This window comes from Polyodon spathula, chromosome 6, assembly GCF_017654505.1.
Source record: "Polyodon spathula isolate WHYD16114869_AA chromosome 6, ASM1765450v1, whole genome shotgun sequence".
Lineage (NCBI taxonomy): Eukaryota > Metazoa > Chordata > Actinopteri > Acipenseriformes > Polyodontidae > Polyodon > Polyodon spathula.
The window spans coordinates 47387525-47409028 of NC_054539.1; the positions used below are offsets into that span (position 1 = coordinate 47387525).

General features: G+C 39.4%; 1 protein-coding gene across 1 annotated transcript; it reads right to left on the bottom strand.

Moving 5' to 3' along the window:
- Positions 1-12499: 12499 nt before the first annotated feature.
- On the bottom strand, positions 12500-20112 carry LOC121317251 (galectin-related protein-like). The gene is made up of 5 exons (XM_041252970.1): positions 19794-20112; positions 19168-19248; positions 18962-19050; positions 18202-18379; positions 12500-12893 (listed from the first exon to the last, which is right to left on the bottom strand). Exons 1-5 carry the CDS (start codon positions 19824-19826, stop codon positions 12750-12752), a joined length of 525 nt encoding a protein of 174 aa, XP_041108904.1. The 5' UTR covers positions 19827-20112; the 3' UTR covers positions 12500-12749.
- Between the last annotated feature and the right edge of the window lie 1392 nt (positions 20113-21504).

The window sequence follows — 21504 nt, forward strand, 5'->3', positions numbered from 1 at the left end:
GATATTTGGATTCAATATAAACAAATACATTGAAGCTTTATTACCTGTATGTTTGCACACTTATGCTTGTGAAACAAGAAATAGAGGTTTGCCTCATTCTTTATTATTGCACAAGTAGGCACTGAAATATTTAAATACAAAAAAAAACAGGTAGCACTATTCTGAAACGTGCAGAGGAATAAAAGTAATTATAATATAGTACAAAATTAGGAAGGAGCAGTTAAATAGTTTCTTGCTACTTTTAAAATGTTTGAATTGCATGAGCTTCATACGGGGTCCATTCAATTTAAAAAACAAAACAAAACAAAAAAAAAACTAATGCTATAACACAGGTTTGCAGTTTCACAAAACATGTTTACATATTACAAATCTTTTTCATTCATAACTTGAAACAATGATCAAATCTGAATGCAAATAAAGAAAGATGGTCCACTGTATCAGGGTTTTAAAAAAAAAAAAAAAAAAAAAAAAAGCCTGGACAAAGTTTCTTTAGTGCAAATCCCCTTTTTACCTTCTTCGAATTGACATACAGAATAGAGGTGGCCCTCATTTTTAATTGGGCTAGTGATCCCGCCGCCACTATTTGTTCTTGCAAATCTCGAGGGCTCCTGCAATACAACTTGGCGTGAGGCCTCTATTATTGTGCCTTGGCAGTGAATGCCTTCTCCCGAGCCAGCTGCACGTAAAGAAGTAGTAGCTTCAGGGGCCATTTTCATTTATTTTTTTATCTTCCACTTACTATTTTGTTATGTTTGTAATCCGCTGATTCTGCCAGCCCCACCTAATCTCAACCTATAATAACATAAAAGAGTAGGTGGGATTGTCACATGATTTGAATGGAATGAGAAAGGCAGTTTCTCTCAGAAAGTAGGCTACTGCTGATAAGCTCAAAGCCAATCAAAGGCAGATTTAGAGACAAATTATAGTAACTCAGCACTGCAGCAACATAACTCCAAAATAGTTAATTAAGTGTAACACATAATAACAATAATAACACTATGTAACCCAATTTTTGTTCCTGGGTAGTAAGTGTTATTTCCTAATTGCTTATGCCTCAAAAGTATAAAAAATGGCAATTATTCCCCACAGACTTTGCTTTTGTGACCAGGATAGTGATATTTACCTATTTCCAATGAGAAAACGGGCGCTTTTGTGTCTTTTTGTTCACATAAAGTAAAAAAAAAACAACATATGAATCCAAATCAACATGTATTTATACTAAAGTAACACAAAAATGACTACAAAAGATTTAGAAGTGAGTAGTTTTTCGAGATTTACGATTATACTGTAAATCACTTTCATGAATCAGCCCCCAAATGTAGTCTCCCATCATGTTCTCGTTATACTGTCCTTGGTGGCGGCGTTCAAAGTCCAGTATATCCTGGTGGAAGCGCTTGCCTTGCTCCTCCGAGTACGCTCCCATGTTCTCCTTGAATTTATCAAGATGAGCATCAAGGATATGGACTTTGAGGGACATCCTACAGCCCATTGTGCTGTAGTTCTTCACCAGAGTCTCAACCAGCTTGTGGCAGAGCAAAGCTCTGCCCTTTTAAATTGGCAGGGATGGGGTTAACTTCCCCTGCCTGCCTGGGTTTATTATGTTCAGGTGGCTGGGGTTGATTAGTTGATTAGGTTGATTAACGATCAATCAGCGCCCAGCCACCTGATATAAAAGGAGGCCTCAGCTTCTCATTTGGGAGAAGGGAGCTGAGGAAGCAGGTTGGTGTTTGTTTTGTGGTTTTTTGAATTTTCTAAATCCAGTGAAGGCATTGCCCAGCCTGGAAACTTTATTTTTGTGAGTTTTATTTTTGCTTTATTTGTGTTTGAGTATCTGTTATTTTGCCCTTGTGCACTTTATTTTTGTTTATTTATAATAAAACAGTTATTTTTTTGAACTGCAGTCTGTCTCTGGGCCTCTATCCACTCGCCAGCCTGCCACATTTGGTGTCAGAAGTGGGATAGCGCCACCTAGAGGCTCAGAGCAGTATTTTTTGTTTTGTTTGGTGGAATTTTTGGGATAATTTTTTTTTTTTTTTTTTTGAAAAAAAAAAAAAAAAAAAAAAATGGGAAAGAAGAGCAGACAGCGGCAAAGGCAGGAAAAGCAGCTGAAGAAATGTAAGCTGCTGCAGCCACCGCTGGAGGACCCGGCCAGCCTCTTCCCCTGGTGTTCCTGGTGCGGGAAGGAAGACCATCGTTGGCGGTCCTGCCCAGACGTGCCACCGGCAAACTGGTGTGGCCGGTGTGAGGAGGACGGCCACAACTGGGCAGGATGCCCCTACAACCAGGCCCAGGAAGAGGTGCAGTGTTCACCCCGGGCATCAGGGGCCACCCCACTACCTCCAGCACCACCACCTTCACCACCGTCCCAGGAGATCTGGGACTGGTTGATGCACCCTGAGGCAGACCTCGTCCACGATCTCCCCATAGTTATCAACACGCTGTGGCGTCGAGATGGGGAGAGGTGGGAACAGTGGGAGGAACAACACCACCCAATATCCTTCCCAGAGGTTGCTCTCATGGTGGTTAATTACCTGGCGGTAGACATGGGAGATCCACCGGTCACTCCAATAAAGAGAGGTGAGCCGCCTTCCCGGGAGCCAGAGAGGGGTGAGCCGCCTTCCCGGGAGCCAGAGAGGGGCGAGGAGCTGCCGTCGCTCCCAGAGCCAGAGAGGGGTGAGGAGCCTCCGTCGGTCCCAGAGCCAGAGAGGGAGGAGGATCTGCTGTCGCTCCCAGAGCCAGAGAGGGAGGAGGATCTGCTGTCGCTCCCAGAGAGAGAGAGGGAGGAGGATCTGCTGTCGCTCCCAGAGAGAGAGAGGGAGGAGGATCTGCCGTCGCTCCCAGAGCCAGAGAGGGAGGAGGATCTGCTGTCGCTTGAGGAGCTGCCGTCGCTCCCAGAGCCAGAGAGGGGTGAGGAGCTGCCGTCGCTCCCAGAGCCAGAGAGGGGTGAGGAGCTGCCGTCGCTCCCAGAGCCAGAGAGGGGTGAGGAGCTGCCGTCGCTCCCAGAGCCAGAGAGGGAGGAGGATCTGCTGTCGCTCCCAGAGCCAGAGAGGGAGGAGGATCTGCTGTCGCTCCCAGAGCCAGAGAGGGAGGAGGATCTGCTGTCGCTCCCAGAGCGAGAGAGGGAGGAGGATCTGCTGTCGCTCCCAGAGAGAGAGAGGGAGGAGGATCTGCTGTCGCTCCCAGAGCCAGAGAGGGAGGAGGATCTGCTGTCGCTCCCAGAGCCAGAGAGGGAGGAGGATCTGCCGTCGCTCCCAGAGAGAGAGAGGGAGGAGGATCTGCCGTCGCTCCCAGAGCCAGAGAGGGAGGAGGATCTGCCACGCTCCCAGAGCCAGAGAGGGAGGAGGAGCCTCTCCGCCACCAGAGGGAGCCGGGCCGCCGCCGCCGCCTCCGCCACCAGAGGGAGCCGGGGCCGCCGCCGCCTCCGCCACCAGAGGGAGCCGGCCCGCCGCCGCCGCCTCCGCCACCAGAGGGAGCCGGGCCGCCGCCGCCGCCTCCGCCACCAGAGGGAGCCGGGCCGCCGCCGCCGCCTCCGCCACCAGAGGGAGCCGGGCCGCCGCCGCCGCCTCCGCCACCAGAGGGAGCCGGGCCGCCGCCGCCGCCTCCGCCACCAGAGGGAGCCGGGCCGCCGCCGCCGCCTCCGCCACCAGAGGGAGCCGGTCCGCCGTCGCCGCCTCCGCCACCAGAGGGAGCCGGGCCGCCGTCGCCGCCTCCGCCACCAGAGGGAGCCGGGCCGCCGTCGCCGCCTCCGCCACCAGAGGGAGCCGGGCCGCCGTCGCCATGCTACCTTGGACATTCGGGGCCCCCTCAACCAAAGAAGGCTTGGGGGCTCCGACATCAACCCCGCCCACCACCACCCACCATAACAGCCCACCCAAGGGACATAATTGGACTCTTGGGGGGAGGAGGGTGGGGGGGGGGGGGGGGGGGGAGTTGGCCGATTGCGGCCGGTGTACGTTGTACATGGGGGGAGGTGTGTGGCAGAGCAAAGCTCTGCCCTTTTAAATTGGCAGGGATGGGGTTAACTTCCCCTACCTGCCTGGGTTTATTATGTTCAGGTGGCTGGGGTTGATTAGTTGATTAGGTTGATTAACGATCAATCAGCGCCCAGCCACCTGATATAAAAGGAGGCCTCAGCTTCTCATTTGGGAGAAGGGAGCTGAGGAAGCAGGTTGGTGTTTGTTTTTTGTGTTTTTTGAATTTTCTGAATCCAGTGAAGGCATTGCCCAGCCTGGAAACTTTATTTTTGTGAGTTTTGTTTTTGCTTTATTTGTGTTTGAGTATCTGTTATTTTGCCATCCAGCCTGCCACACAGCTCCACATAGTTTTCGGCCTTGTGATTGCCCAGGAAGCCCCGAACCACTGCGACAAAGCTGTTCCAAGCCGCTTTCTCCTTACTAGTGAGCTTCTTGGGGAATTCATTGCACTCCAGGATCTTCTTTATCTGTGGTCCAACGAAGACACCGGCTTTGACCTTTGCCTCAGACAGCTTAGGGAAGAAGTCTTGAAGGTACTTGAAGGCTGCTGACTCCTTATCTAGAGCTCTGACAAATTGTTTCATAAGGCCCAATTTGATGTGCAGTGGTGGCATCAGCACCTTCCGGGGGTCCACCAGTGGCTCCCACTTGACGTTGTTCCTCCCCACAGAGAACTCGGTCCGCTGTGGCCAGTCCCGCCTGTGGTAGTGCGCCTTGGTGTCCCTGCTGTCCCAAAGGCAAAGATAGCAGGGAAACTTGGTAAAACCGCCTTGGAGACCCATCAGGAATGCCACCATTTTGAAGTCTCCTATGACCTCCCAGCCGTACTCATCATACTTCAAGGCGTCCAGCAAGGTCTTGATGCTGTTGTAATCCTCTTTGAGGTGCACCGAGTGAGCCAGGGGAAGAGACGGGTACTTGTTACCATTATGGAGCAGCACGGCTTTGAGGCTCCTGGATGAGCTGTCAATGAAGAGGCGCCACTCATTCTGGTTACAGGCGATTCCGATTGCCTCGAACAGACTGGTCACATTGTGGCAGAAGCAGAGCCCATCTTGACGGGTGAAGAAGCTGGAAAAAGGTTGGTGACGCTTCCTCTGATCTGCGACTTGCACACTTTCATCCAACAAGTTCCACTGCTTGAGCCTAGACGTCAAAAGCTCGGCATTGGACTTGGTGAGACCAAGATCTCTAATCAAGTCGTTGAGGTCTTTTTGGTTGGGGTAGTATGGGTTTCTCTCCTCAGCTCCACCTCTGAAATTGTCATCTGGATCTACAACGTCTTCCTCGCTCTCTGACTTGCTGCTCTCTTCTAAAGACGGCTGCTCTCTCTCCGGAGGAGTGGGTACGGGGAGCTCATGGCAGTGTGGCACCGGGGCGATGGATGAAGGAAGGTCCGGATACATGATAGCAGGTGCATTCTTGCCAGTCTGACGTTTGGAAGGGTCCACCATGCAGAAGTAGCAGTTGCTTGAGTGGTCAGTGGGTTCCTGCCAAATTCTTGGGATAGCGAACTTCATGGCTCTCTTTTCCCCTCTGTACCATCCTACAAAAATACATTTATTTCACCCATGACTAATGTGTAAGAGATTCTCGCAACATTTTTCATATATGATATATTTTTTCAATAACACTGAAAATTGTAAAACATTTTAAAATTAAAAACTTTTACAATTTTAAAAATTTTAACAAATTTTATAACATAAAATTCCGAGCAACAATTGTCTATCTTACCTTCCAGAGTTTTTTTGCAGTGCTCGCAGGTGAAATGAGGTGCCCAGAGTTTGTCTTGATCCCCAACAGGCATGCAGAAATATGCCTTGTAGGCCTCACACATCTTAGCAGATGCTTCCACGGAGTACTTTTTCGCTCTTGTCTTGATAAATTGGCCGCAGAGATAGCAAAATGCGTCTGCCGGATGCTTGCAGCCTCTTGATGCCATCTCAGAAAAATGCAGATATGTAGGAAGGCAGCTGGAACTAAACTGAACTGGTGGGCTTAAGGCCCCTGTATTTATACTACTATTTATATTACTGGAAAGTTCTAGAAAGTTCTAGAAGTTACTCCAAGTTTACTCAGCACTGAGTCTATCTGGAATGTTCTGGAAAATAGGTAAATTTCAAAATATCACTGTCCTGGTCACAAAAGCAAAGTCTGTGGGGAATAATAGTCATTTTCTATACTTTTGAGGCATAAGCAATTAGGAAATAACACTTACTACCCAGGAACAAAAAGAAAATAAATAAATTGTTACACGGTGTAATCATTAAAGTTACATTTGAAACATAATTCCCAGGATGTGACCCAGTTACTACATGATCTACACAAAAAAAAAGCACTGTTTGTTGTGGCAAATAATTGCCTGTTTGTTGCTTTCGACACTTTTAAAGGTACATTCTGAGTGGAACAGTAAAGAGATTTTGGGGATGTATTTTCAGTTTTAAAATGGCTTAGTGTGACTAGTTTTCATTTTCTATTTTCTGTGCTATTTTGTGTACAAGCTTGTAGGGCACGTACTGTTTTTACGCATTTTTATATCTGAATTGTGTTTGTTTCTGTGAAGCATTGTGATTTATAACTTGTGACCTGGTTTTATTTGAAAATGTGTATACCACTTCACAGTGCTGAGGAGACAGGAACAATTGCTGATTTTTATAACAAAGTTTTTTCCCAAAACACTACATATTATTAATAAATCTACAATAGCACAGAAGCAGCCATTTTAATTCACACATTGGTGTGTTAGGGGAAAAACTTATCTAGATATTATTATTATAAACAATATTTAAAGTACATACCTTAGACCCTTATAAAAGTTTAGTAAAATGATAGCAAAGTGTAATAATAAAGCATAGTGAAAGCACAGTAAGGCATAAGTAAGCAATGTAAAGCACAGAGGTATCATAAAGCCTGTTAATAAACATGGCAAACCAGGGTAAACTTTAGTAAACGTACAGTACAACAATGGGAAAACTGCAACAATGCTGTGGTAAACTTTTATTTGATAACATTTCATTTGAGGGACTTAATGTGTTTTAGAAATTTCATAAATGTGTATTTTAGATCTTGACACAAAATATTGTGCACTTAAATACAAAAATAAAGATGCAAGACACCTTGCATCTGAGAAACCTTAACCTGTTTGCTGCTCGACAAAGGCAGTACCGCCATTTCACGAAGAGGAAGAAATCACTGGCACCAAATCAACAGGTTACACTTTTATAGGCTTGCAAAAAAGCCCAATGTGGCGAAGCGTTCACTTTTTGAAAATGCACAAATACTGAAAAAAAAAAACAAACCAGTACTTTTTACAATTCCAGTTTATTTGGATGGGCTGGAAATACCTGTCATGAGATAACCAGGAAATTATTTACTGACAAAAACAAAACCAGAAGTAAACACAACATATTTAAAATACACTTTGTAAGCATGCCAACTTCAGACTGGCACCTGGTAGCTTTAGGCAGTATTTAACCTTGCATTAACACCTGTCACGGAAAAAAAAAACCATAGCGCAGGTACAAAATTTGAATGGCAATGGAAACACCAAAGGAATAATCATTTAAAGTAAAGATACTGGAATACAATGTACATGGGCGCCTGTTTCATTCAGAAAGCACCAGAATATATGCTTGCATCGGTTCTGCATAAATTCTGGCTTTGAAAGTGCTTTCAAATAGGTCAGATGCTGAGAAGGTTTTTTGGTCTCAAAAATAATTGCTCTTTTTAGATAACAGCCTATGTTTCCTGTGCATACATCAGGCATATGCACACCGCACACAGGACAAAACAGGCAGGGACTGCTTTTCAACTCTGATAACAGGTCTTCCACAGCCAGTAAAACACAATACGTCGCTTTGTGTTAGCAGTTTAACACAGTATACACAGTTCCCTGTAGTTTGGAAAACCACTATCTATGCTTGAGTAGAGCTTAGAAAGGGTTCATAATGTTTACATAAGAGTAAGGCTAGTTTTGAGAAAAAAAACATTGCAAGCTAAGACTACCTGGCATGTGCTTTCTTGTAACGCTTCCAGTTACAGGGCACAACTAATTAGGTACTACAGTTAATTGTTTGTCAACTATACTTACAAGGTCATCATACTTTTAAAGATTGGGTAACTATTTTAGCATTCATGTTAGTACTTTACAATTTATATATTGTATATAAAGTGTACACGTTGGTGTTTATTTAATCTAATTACCCCCTTCAAAATTATCAATTAACTCATAATTTGGTAATGGTAATTCATTATGGAAAATTACTACTGTTTATAGTGTGTGCTCTGTAAATTAGTAAATTAATCACCACATAATACATTATTGTCCTCTACCTGAAAAGGCTACAGTTTTCTTTAAATGATGATACAAAAACATAATTTACTTAATTATTTTTGGGAAATCTTCATTAAAGACCCCTAAGATGTAACATACACCAATACTAACACATTAGTAGCCACAGCTGGTTACAATCAATTTGACATTACCAAGACAGTTTTCTAAGCTTTTTTGCTCCAGTTCAAGATGGTTCTTACTGGTGTCTGTAATTTTCCCAGTTCATTTACTGTCAGAGAATAAACAAAATGTGCAAAAATGTACCCTGGAACAAAAAGCTTTCAAAAACAGTCTGTAAGTTACATTTCACTAAATCTTATTTTTTAACAGGGAGATAAAGTAGAAGCTAATGTGGATCCAGGTAGAAAGGCAGGGAGGTGGTAAATGTAACAAGCTTTCTGATAATCTCAGTAGCACTGGATGATACTGTACAAAGTGGATAGAACATGCATTTGTACCAAGATTAAAATAAAGCCATGCGGATCTTTATATAAATTTGCACAGCCGGAAGAACAGGACTGAAGAAAACAATATAGCCCTTTAGACTACAACCTATACAAATACACACAAAGTGCAACATCAACTACATTTTATTTTCAGACCTATAACGGCCTTCTCTGCTTCAGCATTGCACTTTTTTTTTTTGTTTAAATTAAACTGACTTTAAACGTCTACACACACAACGTTTTGATTACGTGTTTGTTTTTGTGTGTCCTTTCACGAGCTAGACCTCTATGGTTTGCATTTAGGGGCAGCTTTAGGTTAATGATTATCAAGCTATTTATTCAGCAGCACTGAAAAACTGTCCTGCCATGCAGATTAATAACATCTAGGCGAATGATACTCAGTTGTGGCTCTTCCAATCCAGGACCTTCTTCCAACCAGGTCACTAATTCCTGAATTGAAAAGTCAAGAGCCTTGTTCCTTTTAAGTCTTAAATTGTTTATTTAAACCTGGGTGCTAAATTAAGTAATTGTAGATCTGGTTTGAACCAGAAGGTCCTGGTTTGGAATGGATCCACAACCAAGTACCATCGATCTAGGCAGTGGAAAAAACATACAAAAAACTGTTTCCCAAAATCCAGCAAAACATTTAGGCACAACCCATACCCACCCCCAGTTCTGGATCCACATACGACTGAGGCATTTTTAAAAATGTACTATAGCATAGTGCACAGTTAGAAGGCAGTGAAGGAGTTACATTTCACTATTGTTCTATTTGAATAATTATTTACAAAAATTTGATATCGGTAAACAGATTTTTTTTTTTCATTGAGAAAGAAACTCTTAAAAAAAAAATGAAACATGCAAGTAACATGTCAATTATATCATTATGTCTATCATTTTACCCTATACAGCCAGCTGCATCACATGACTTTCTCAACCATATCAACATGTCTCTTTCTAAAGCATTGAAGCACATTGGTCAATTTTAAAGTATCACAAGAACTGATTATCAAACACAAATAGAATCCAGAAAATTATTAGGGCCCCTATTTTTGGGGTCTGATTGCTTACTGACTGCCAATTCTCAAGAAAAAAAAGCAAAAGACAGGTTATCAAGATTCATATTCAATTTTGGCATAATAATTCCCTTTTAAAGACTATTAATTTTAGGAATGCATGGTTTCTATCCTTACATATCTCGCCTAGAAAACAATACCATGTTGACCTCAAAAATATCCTGTTGATTTTCTATACAATAAACTTTGTAAAAAAGTTCATAAAAATACATTTTAAATTTTGTCTGTTTTTTGTTTTTGTCACATTTTTCACTTTTCTGTAGATATGTGATTAAACTGAATTTTGTGCAGTTTTGATTTGATATTTGGGGCAGTATTCATACCATTAGCCAGTCAGTAAATGCATACAATTGTAATACATGCACAGGTATACTAATGATTTCTGAATTTTGCCATTGGTTACCTGCCCCTACGCACTCTTCCAATCAGCTGCATCTTGTTCTGGGAGCTGAATTTAATGCTGCCATAAAGCATCTGGGTAAAAATGTATGCTTTTTCACACTTACACCAGAATCTAGGTTCACATTAATGTTATCTAAGGATTACGTTCCATTTTTTTCACCCCTTTTCATTGATATGCTTAACAATATTTAAGTAAGGAGGGTATACAAAAATTATAACCGGAACATACTAACCAAAATCTGGACTCTGAGTGCAGCACCCCTGATGGTAAAGAGTAAGTAGCAGGGTTTCGAAAAATATAGTGTTACATGTCCCCACGTGTTGCTACAACTGTTTAAATAATGTTCCTTGTAATTTTTCTTTTCATTGTTAACATCCTGCCAAGTTTTTACACTGATAACTTTAAAGTCTGTTTCATAGCTCTTTTCAAAATGGCCACTCTAGTGCACTGGGGTTTGAGATCTGTCCTCTAAAATCAGTGGCTTACAACTTTTTTTCTGCTGCGGCACACCTTGATATATTAATTTTTTTTGAGGCACACCACCCTATTTTCTCCAACTGAACTCACCTTATAATAAAAGCCTATATGTTTAAACCTCCTAAAAACAATTCAAAGCTATCCTCAAAATAATTTCTTATCAGTTTAAACCGTTTACAGTGAAAGCCATTCAATGCCACAGGCTACAAGTCGGAGCAATGGGTAATATTTGCCTAGATACCTATGTAATACAATTTTCAAATTTATCCCGCATGTAAGATTTATCCCAGCGTTTCAGATTTTGAATAACAAATTGCAAACCGCATAAAAGCTAATTATAAAACAGTCTTGCATTTCTCAGCGTAAAAGTTGGTATTATTGATAGAAATAAGTTACCATTTAAAGTTTCAACTGTTTTTTATTAAGTAAAAAAGAAGGGGTTATAAAAACTGCCAAAAAGTTAAATATTCATGAAAAAAAAGTTAGAACTGGTGAAAACAGTAAGATTAATTTTGAGGATTTGATAGTAAAAGCAGATGGCATAGCAAAACGCAAGAATACAGCTTGTTTCCTTTCTTTACTTACCAGTAGTCGTGACTTGGTGTTATACCGTTGGCAGCACACCGTTTGGAAACCTCTGCTCTAAATCACAGCGGGAAGAGCGGTTAAAGAAATTAATAAACATGGCAAGTGTTCTGGCTTTTCTGTTCCGTACCACATCATGGATCGTTACTGCTGTGTTACCTGTTTGACAGTGTGGCCGATAATCCTTACACCATCAGTGCACTAGAGCAGACATTTTGAAAATAGCTTTGAAACAGACTTTAAAGTTAGAAGTGTAAAAAGTTGTCAGGATAATGAAAATAAAAATAAATTCCAGGTATGTTATTTAAAGTTGTAGCAACACGTGGGAACATGTAGTGATATATTTTTCGGAACCCTGCTACTTACTCTTTAAATCTGGTAATAAAGCCAATGTTCAGAACACACTCCTAACATGAGGATTGGCCGATGCGTTGATGATATCAAGAGAACCCCATACACTGGCCCCTATAGGTCAATCTGTTTCTATACACACATACATTCTCCAACCACATGATATTACCCTTAGCGACAACAAATACGCTATTTAGATTTAAAAGACAAGCCATGTATTCGACTAGCCTAAAACACTGAGAGGTGCAAAAAATTCAAACCCTGTGGTTTTAACAGACTCCCTTTTAAGGATAAAGATTCTAATTGATTCTATTTTTTTTTTCTGTCAGCAAAAAGAACCACTCAGTGGATAATCATTGTAAAGATCTATTCTTAAAGACAATTACAATGTGGCCTAAAAAACAGAAGTAAAATCGGAATTGTTTGCACCCCTCCACTAAAAGAATGTATACTAAAAAAGCTCAGGTCTGCCTCCTATTAACCATAACTATTACAAATTATTACAATAAAAGGTGAATCTAAATAAACATTTTTGCAGTGAGAGATCATATATGTCATTCAAATTACACACATACACTCTACAATCAAAACATTTCCACTCTAGACATTGCCCTGGTTAAAATATATTTTACATATTCTTGTGCTATTTTATTTCAGTGCGTAAAAATACTTATCTTGTCTGCAAAAAGAGAACACTTCATTTTGACATTATTAGCACTTGTTAGGATTCCCACAAATTAGTGGATAATAATAAGCTACCCCTTATAAAAGTTTACCATAGTAAAAGCATAGCAAAGCATAATAAAGCATAGTTAAAGCAATGTAAAGAGCAGTGAGGTATGGTAAAACATATTAATTAAAATGCTAAACCAGGGTAAAGTATGGTTAATACATGGTATTACCATGGAAAAAGCATGGTAAAAGTGCAAAACTACCATGATAAACTTGTAGAAGGGACTACATTTTAATTAGAGACATCAAAATATATTATAATTAATCACATAGCAAACAGACCCAGCTGTGTTACTATTGTAGGACTGTAATGCTTGAAGAACAACCCCCACTAGCATGGACCCAAAGAAGCCCCTCATTCAGATGGCCAGCCTAGCCCAGTTTAGTTATCTGTAGGCTCCCGTTAATTTTTATTGTGTCAATGGCTGGTAAAGACTCAACACGGTGGAAAAAGTCAAAGAGCTGGTGCCCATCCACGAATATTCTGAAGCGTTGGTGCTCACAATGGATTTCAATCTATGAAAAAGAAATACACACATTTTTAAAACCTGCAAACATGAGTTATTTTAGCACAAAAATATAGAGAAAATGTTATAACCTAAAATGGTGTCTAGAACTGTAACCCATGCATGCTATAAATAGAATCTGTTAAATGTAGCTAACCCATTCAGGAAGTAACACATAACTGGGTGTGGCAGCTTGCCAATTCACTAGCTTACCACTGCTTTCACTGCTTAAAGAGTAAGTAGCGGGGTTCTGAAAAATACAGTATTATACATCCTCATGTGTTGCTATAACTGTTTAAATAACGTACCTGTATTTTTTCTTTTTATTGTTAACATTCTGACAACTTTTTACACTTATAACTTTAAAGCCTGTTTTAAATTTCTCTTTTCAAAATGCCACTCTAGTGCACTGGGGCTTGAGATCTGTGCTCTAAATCACTGCAGGAAGAGCAATTAAAAAAACATAACAAGTGTTCTGGCTTTTCTGTTCCATACCACATCATGGATCGTTACTGCTGATCCATGAAAAAGGAATTACAGGTACGTTATTTAAACAGTTATAGCAACGTGTGGGGATGTATAACACTATATTTTTCAGAATCCCGCTACTTACTCTTTAAGACCTAAGTTTGGACATAAAACTATTGCCAGTCAATTCTTGAGAGAGGACCAGAATTAAAAGACATGGGGTTTTCAGGTCAGGCTTGAGGTGCTGTTAGGGGAAGCTCTTGTGCCTGTTGTCAACGTGTCTGGCTATAACCAAGGCTAGCTCTGCCATTCACTTCTCATTAGCACTAAAGTCACAAAAAAACACTTGATTTTGTTTCTCACAGATGCAATTTAGGAAAACCATTTTTAAGTGATCAAAAGATAAAGCAGCGAAAGCACTTCCCTACGGGTAACAGTGGAAAAGACCTCAAAATATCGATCTGATTTTGGAACCAATTTGCTGAACTGATCTGATTAATTACACAAGTTTTCTGACCAGAAAAAGCTCACTGGAGAGTCTAATTGATTACCTGCTGAAAAAGAAAGAACAGGAACCCATGAAGGTGTACCAGAAACCTGATTTAGTATGAGCAATCGTTGACATTTCATCATTTTAGTGACACATTTCAACAAGCTAGTTATGAAAACAGGTATGGGTGGAGGAAAAGGGGATTTTTCACAACATCATTATGGGATTGCTGAACAATATTATAACATTACTCAACAATATGGTATTAAAGTAATTATGTCAACTCTCCCTTATTTGCTGGGACTCTCCCTTTTTTTTTAACACTTCTCCCAGACAATTCCCTGGACAAATTATCTCCCTTATTTTGCTCAAAATTCATCAGTTAAACCCCTTTAGGTCAGCAAACTTTTAACGTCTGCAAAAGTAAACTTCTTGCTAACATTTCAGGTACAGCAGTCTCCGGTTGTAGGAACATCTCCTAAGAGAACACTTCACCTAAGGTAACACCCTTGTGGTAAAACTGATTTTCCCCCGTTGTAAATGCGCCAGCTAAAGGAACAGGAACTTTTCTTAAAAGAACACATTCTTGGCACTGATAGCAATTCATTCACCATGGACACAGTGCTGTTTCTCCATATGAGTGTGTCTAGAGGGACATGGATTGGTTTATTAAATCTTTTCAGAACCGCCGTCATTTCATTGAATTGTTTTGCATTCTGATTTCCACGACTGCACCTCATCGCTACAAAATGGCATTTAAACAAACGGCAAAATGCGCCGCTGTTTCTCTTGCTACATAAAGCTGGAAATTGTTCGAGCTCTTGAAAAAAATCTGAATCAGACACAAGCCGCTGAGAAATTTGGTGTTTCCCGTTCTGGTGAGTTCCTGTTAAATAATGTGTCTTTTACAGCATCGTAACCACAGCAGACAGTCTACCGAGGTCAAACTTAGGTTTCAAGCTATAGCTGGCAGTATTTATATGACTGCTTGGAATTTACTATTTAACCCCCAAATCTATGTTACACGGCAAACCAACAAAGAATATCAAGGAGTCTTTTGTATTTTACCTGAATTTTTACATGAACATCAGCATTGATGATGCAAAAAAATAACCAAGGACACAACCTCATTGTCCTCATAGCTAGTTACGGCCATTGTCTTGTATAGTACTGCTGCAATTTTATAACATGTGAAGGGATGTGTGGCAAATGTTGGTGTATAGTCATTGGTACACGGGATATAAACGGGTCTGTGTAACACGAGTGTTTAAAATGTATATTTGTATTTAGGCACGAGGATTGCACAGCACTTCACATGCAAGTAAAAAGTAATAATATGTGAGCATGGGGAATTGCACTTTATTAATTCACGTGCAGTTGTACCGCGACTCCAATTGAATGATTAGCAATCGAGTCTCGATACAGCTGCATAAAAGCAGCATGTTTTCATTCACTCGGGGTTGTGTGTTCGGTGAGTGGAGAACGGGATTGGAGATGGAGGTAATAATACAAATAATAACGTAAAGTAAAATAGAAGCTCACCGTGTTTGTCTGTGTAGTTCGGTTTTGTTTGTCTCTTTGTTTTGGCTTTGTTTGTCCTGTTTTTGTCCTGTTTTATAATAATAAACCGCGCAGCAGTTCATTCATTATTTTACTCGCAGTGCTGTGTATTCATTTCTGGTCTGACGTCACCCACTACAGTCGTCTTTGTGACAGGGTGCTGTGTTAATTTAGTTTAGACAGTTAGTTTATTAATGTTGTTAACCCTAAGTAACTCCCATTATTTTTGTCTCTGCCATTGTGATAGACCGAAACACACCCACCACCTTGTTTTTACTTATTCATTTCCACTAGTGTTTTCCACTATTATAACAACTTTGACTGTTATTAATACAGCTGAGAAGAAACCAAGCTTGTCATTTAGCAATCTTTAATTCACATTGATTAGAATCTTCAAAAACTTGTGATCACAACTCAAGTAAACTATACATGAGCAGCTAACATGAAGGGTTGAAGTAGCTAATCCAATAATAGTAACAAAAGCAATGTGCAAAAATAACCAAAAAGACAACATTAAATCAAGTGACAAATCAAACTGTGAATCAGCTACAAACCACTGTTAATAAAACTTGCCTCATTAAACTAACGTGAGCAACCTTGTTACATATATAAAGATTATTTTTGATAAAATTGTGCAAATGTTATATTGTAGCCTACTAAAAATTTTGTAATTTAAAAATATGTACATATATGAATAAATATGAATAATAACAGAAATGTATATTTACAGATTATTATGTAAACAGATAAGTAAGTTCATCTATCTCTTATTCAGAGATGTTCGCAATGTTCCTACTTTGATTTCTGCCACTGAAAAAAGCAGACAGTGTAAAATATACCAAATAATCTTTAAATATACATCTGAATCTATAAGAAGCTATTTATTATTAATATGTATTCGTATGTGTATTGGGCGGGACTAAAGATGTCTCGGACAGTACCGGACGGGACTAAAAGTGTATTGGACTGTATTGGACAGGACTAAAAGTGTATTGGACTGTATTGGACAGGACTAAAAGTGTATTGGACTGTATTGGACAGGACTAAAAGTGTATTGGACAGTATTGGACAGGACTAAAAGTGTATTGGACGGTACCAGACGGGTTTTAGTCACACCCTACTTGACCATCTACTGTGGCGGTAATAAAACAAAAATACTGATGCAAATTTCAAGCTTTTTGGACCACAACATATTCTCACATAATTCCAAGTGACCGCGGAAAAAGGCATACTTTCAGTAAACTATGCAGGGCTGATTTTAACAGCAGGACATGGGGGCAAAAAAGATTTGGTACAGTAGTAGAGATCAAAAATACAGCGCTTCAATAACATCTTTCATTGTCAAATCAAGAAAATTACACACGCAAAAACCTTTACATGATGTGAGTAGATCAGCAAATCTGTAACAGACATGTACCCAGACTCCGCAGGAAAGACTAGTCACACAAATAGTGAAAGATAAGTGTTAACAATTTCTATTACAATTTCAGCATTTACATTGCTTCAGTAATTCAGATCAACTGTTAGCATGCGTTTATATACAGTACTAGCGTGTTATTTATTATTGAGCCGCCTCATGTGCAGCTCAATTAATAATGTTGCAATGCCACCTTGTTCTGTTTTTTGGCTTTTTGAGTAATAATAATAATAATAATTATTATTATTATTATTATTATTATTGAATTTAGAAGTTTTTTTTTACTTGTTATAAAGTAGTCATCCTTGGCGAGGTCAGTGTGCAGTACCAAAGTCCGCCTTTATGTCTGTTCTGTGATGAAAGTAGCAACTCCAACTGTGTATGCTTTGCTGTCTGCAAAATCAACTACAGTGGACCGGTTCACAAAGTATTTATTGGCTGCTACTAAATCAGCCACCTACAAATACTGTACAGTAAAAACCACAGGGGGCAAAAATAATTGGATTTGATTGTATTAGTTCTTATTAGCAGCCCACCCCCGACAGAAAATACATACCCGGTAGCAAGAGACATTTTTAACTTTATAGCGCTGTATATGCATATTTCAATTCCAAAAAAATAAATAAATAAAACAAGCAACGACCAAAAGATACTCAATATGAGAAAAACGATGCCAGCTAGAATGTAATTTATCCCGCCTTGAAGTAGTAACAGCATAGTAACAACTGCTCTGTAGTAATGTGTGACAATGTGCCTTTTAACTGAAAGTATGTTTCATCACCCCTGTTACACAACAATACCATTAGTTTCCACACACACAAAAAAAAAAATGCTGCTTACAATTTATATACCATTTAAATTCAAGATTAATGATTCAATGTTAAATGAATGATATACTGTGTTATACATTTCATGAATACACATTTTAGTTCTTAAATCTATTGATATCTCTACTTAGGGGTTACAAGCATGTACATCTGCACATACACCTTACTTACTGACAAATGAATAACCCTTATTCAAATGTACAAAAATAGACTCTAGTAAAAAGTACCATACATGTTGGCACTTACCACTATCGCACTACATGTGTCAGTGTTTGCATTGCTGCTTAACATGTGGTACTTATTTTTTTATTAATGTATAATAAAAACAGACATATTCTGTTTTCCATTGTTTCTTTTTTTTATTTTTGAAATCACATTATTTTACAGATGTGCTGTTGCCATGGATCTGTGTGTGTCTAAACAGCTCATTACTAAGATTTTTTTTTTAAGGAATGAGTATGTTGCAAACACACAATTACTGTTACACTGTGAAGAGCCCTTTTAAACGAACCCCATTTTAGGTTACTCGAGTTTGACAGAATTTCTTGGTAATTACCCTAAATGGCTGGTCCTGAATGAACGGGAAGTAAGGGATTGGCGTTTCTTCCTCACTCCATTTCCCGGACACACAGGCCTTTCTGAGAAATTGCCTCTCTGGGAACCTGGCACTCAGCTCCATAGCCACATCAGCACGAGAATCATCCGTGTCACCACAAGTGAGGCTGATGTCAAAACTTGACAAAACAAAGGATGCATTCAAACATTACAAAACAATTCACAACCCGGTCGTTTTTATAATTGTTTAGCAATGTGTAATATTTAAATTGTAAATACTGTCTAATGAACTTGCTAAATTTACTGACCAATCTAATTACAATCAGATATCAATTGGTTTGGGGAAAGAAAAAAAAAATTTGGCAAAAAACAAAACCCATGTTGAACTTGTTGCGAGTTTTTTAAATTATAGATTGAATATGCCATAACCCAGTCGCCTACTACTTGCTACAACTACGTGGCATACACAACTGACACCCTCATCCCCATTATACAAATGTTACCAAACCCCTCAGATTAAGTTGTCTCTCTACATCTATTGCTCCCTTTTTAGCAATGTGTCTACTCAATGTCGCACAAGGTTAGTCGGTCCACAAATGGTAAAACAACGGCATTCTTTTCTGTTTTGTAAATACCCTGCCAGCAGATAGTCATGTTAGCATTGTCTCTTGTTATGAGGAAGTCCCCCTACGCTCTAAATATACTTTCTTCTGGAAAACCACGACATGGAGTATTTCGCATATAAAAAGCAATACATGTACCTTTCAGGCTCGGGGTCCACAATCCCCATCACGATTATTTTTTTGCCTGGTCTCATTCCTCCCTTTATTCGGCCACTAAAAGGAACAGTCTAGTCAGAGAAAGCGAGAGACGTGTTACGTGTAAGTTGTGCGTTGTTATTTTAAAACGATAGAACATTAAATAAAGCCTTTCTTATTACATAGTATACTTAATAACCATATATTACCAACAGGCGTGCAATGTCTTCACGGTCCGGAGAACCTAGTCCACAGGACCCGAATGAGTTGTTCAGGTATCCATCAATATTCTAAAAAAAAAAAATAATAATAATAATAAATAAGTACATACATGCATTTCATTACAGTAGCCGTGAAATAGACACACAATGCCGTTTGCAAACTGATCACAATTGCACTCTGTTTTAATTTAGGCTTCTTGGCTTTAGTTTATGTTCTGGAATGATGCACCTCGTCATGCAGAAATATGTGACCTGCTATCAGTGCTAGAACCGGCCTGTCAACGTCATTTTTAAAACACGGACACATTAAAACATTTTCAAATAATGCACCAACGTCCAAATGACAGTGAGATAATGAAGAATTAACATTCACGAAGCATTTTCTCCAGAAATACACTGAATTAAACCACTTTGGTTATATTATTATCAGTACAGGACAGTCACTAGCAAATCAAATCAATCGGGTCAAGTACAGTATATTTGCATTATAAACCACTCGCCCCATTGTATCTCAGGGAGGGGAAGGCACCATACACGATAACAACGTTAACCCGGTTACAAACATAAAAAACAAAACAAATCTGGAATGCTGATACCGTTTAGTTTGTACTTACTACTCCGTCCCTTTCTGTTCCCGATACCGCCATCTTGTACAGTGTACCATAGGAGAAATGGATTGATCAGCTGTGCTAGGACAGAGGCAGGTCAAATCCAGGCAGTGTGTCAATGGAAAAAGGCTGTGTGAGTGACGAGGGCTTAAGATGTCTTATAATTAAGACGAAGGTGCAGTATAGCAGAAAGCAGCCTGTTGTACCCTGAAAGAGAAAAGAGCAAACGATGACGTGTTATAGACAAAACCTTAATCTCAGTCTGGGCACGCAAAAACACCAATCATCGTCGCTCCTTTTTATGTAGTGAAAGTGCGATCCACACTACAACCGACAGGATATGTGTAAAGAGCTAAGGGATTGCTTAAATACCTGTGCTAGATGCAAAACGTCCAGAAAAATGTAGGCATGCAGGTTGAATATGTTGAGGACAGTAAACATATTTTGAATAACAACAATAATGATACATGCACACATATATAATGTTGTGCATAAATATAACGTGTATTCATATCTCTTCTTATAAATACAATTGTGTTCAGAATTAAATGCGTAATCAATGTAAATAAAAGGAAATTCCATTTGCGTGCTTGGGTTATATACTGAGCCATATGGCAGGAGCCCCATTCATAATTGCGAGGAGTCGTTAAAATAGTGCAGTTTAGGCCTAATCCAGCTGTCCATCTGTTCAAGTAAATTAAGTATTTTTGTTATCAATGTAATTGAAATAATACGGACCAAAATGAAGCAAAACAACATGTTTTTGTTTTGTTTTGTTTTGTTTTAATATAGCCAGGCTACCACCTTTCCACAGATGCTCATTGAGCTTTTTGCTTTACATGTTCAAATTAAACAAATTTCATGGACATTATTAAAACCCTCTTAATACATCATGTTCAGGCATATCTAAATATTTACAGGTAACCAATATTTGCCTTTTGACATTGTCTGGATAAAACGACTATGCAGTTAAATATATATATATATATATATATATATATATATATATATATATATATATATATATATATATAATATATATATATAAACAGGCAAGCAACAGTGTTTTGCTGCATTCATTTATAAGAGATTTAGCTGGAATATTTTTTAGGAGTTGGCAATATTTTATTCAATTAAAAAACAAAAAAAAGTGAGAAACAATATTTAAAATAGTTGCCTGTAATAACTTGCCTGAAACTCTTCAATTCATGTTTGCATTACATGGCCAACAGTGAAAGTTTATATTTACTGAAAAAAAAACTTTCATCAACAGGCAGAAAATAAACCCATATGCAAATATGTGTAAGGGACAATATTCTAAATTAACTGGCCTCCTATACATAGCTATGCAACACAAACGTTGTCTTCTTGTGTAGCATTTTGTTACTAGCCTCAAAGTCCCTAGTAGAAAGAAACAGAGTCTATTATTACCAGATTACAATTAGGTTTTTTCTTAGGGAGTATGATTTGTGTTTAGTTACAGCTAGTAAATACAGTATAGTAGGCACTATAAGTGGTGGAAAAAAGCATTCACCATAGAGCAATGAAACACACCAGGTGGAGTCACTGAAATAATGGGCAACAATTATTGTACCGCTCACCTTGGTCATAAAGGGCTTGTATAGGAACGCCTATAAAAAAACAATAGCGTTAACTACTTAATAGATCTCAAAGATAAGGCGTTTAGTTAGAAGAATGCAACATTTTCACTGGGGCA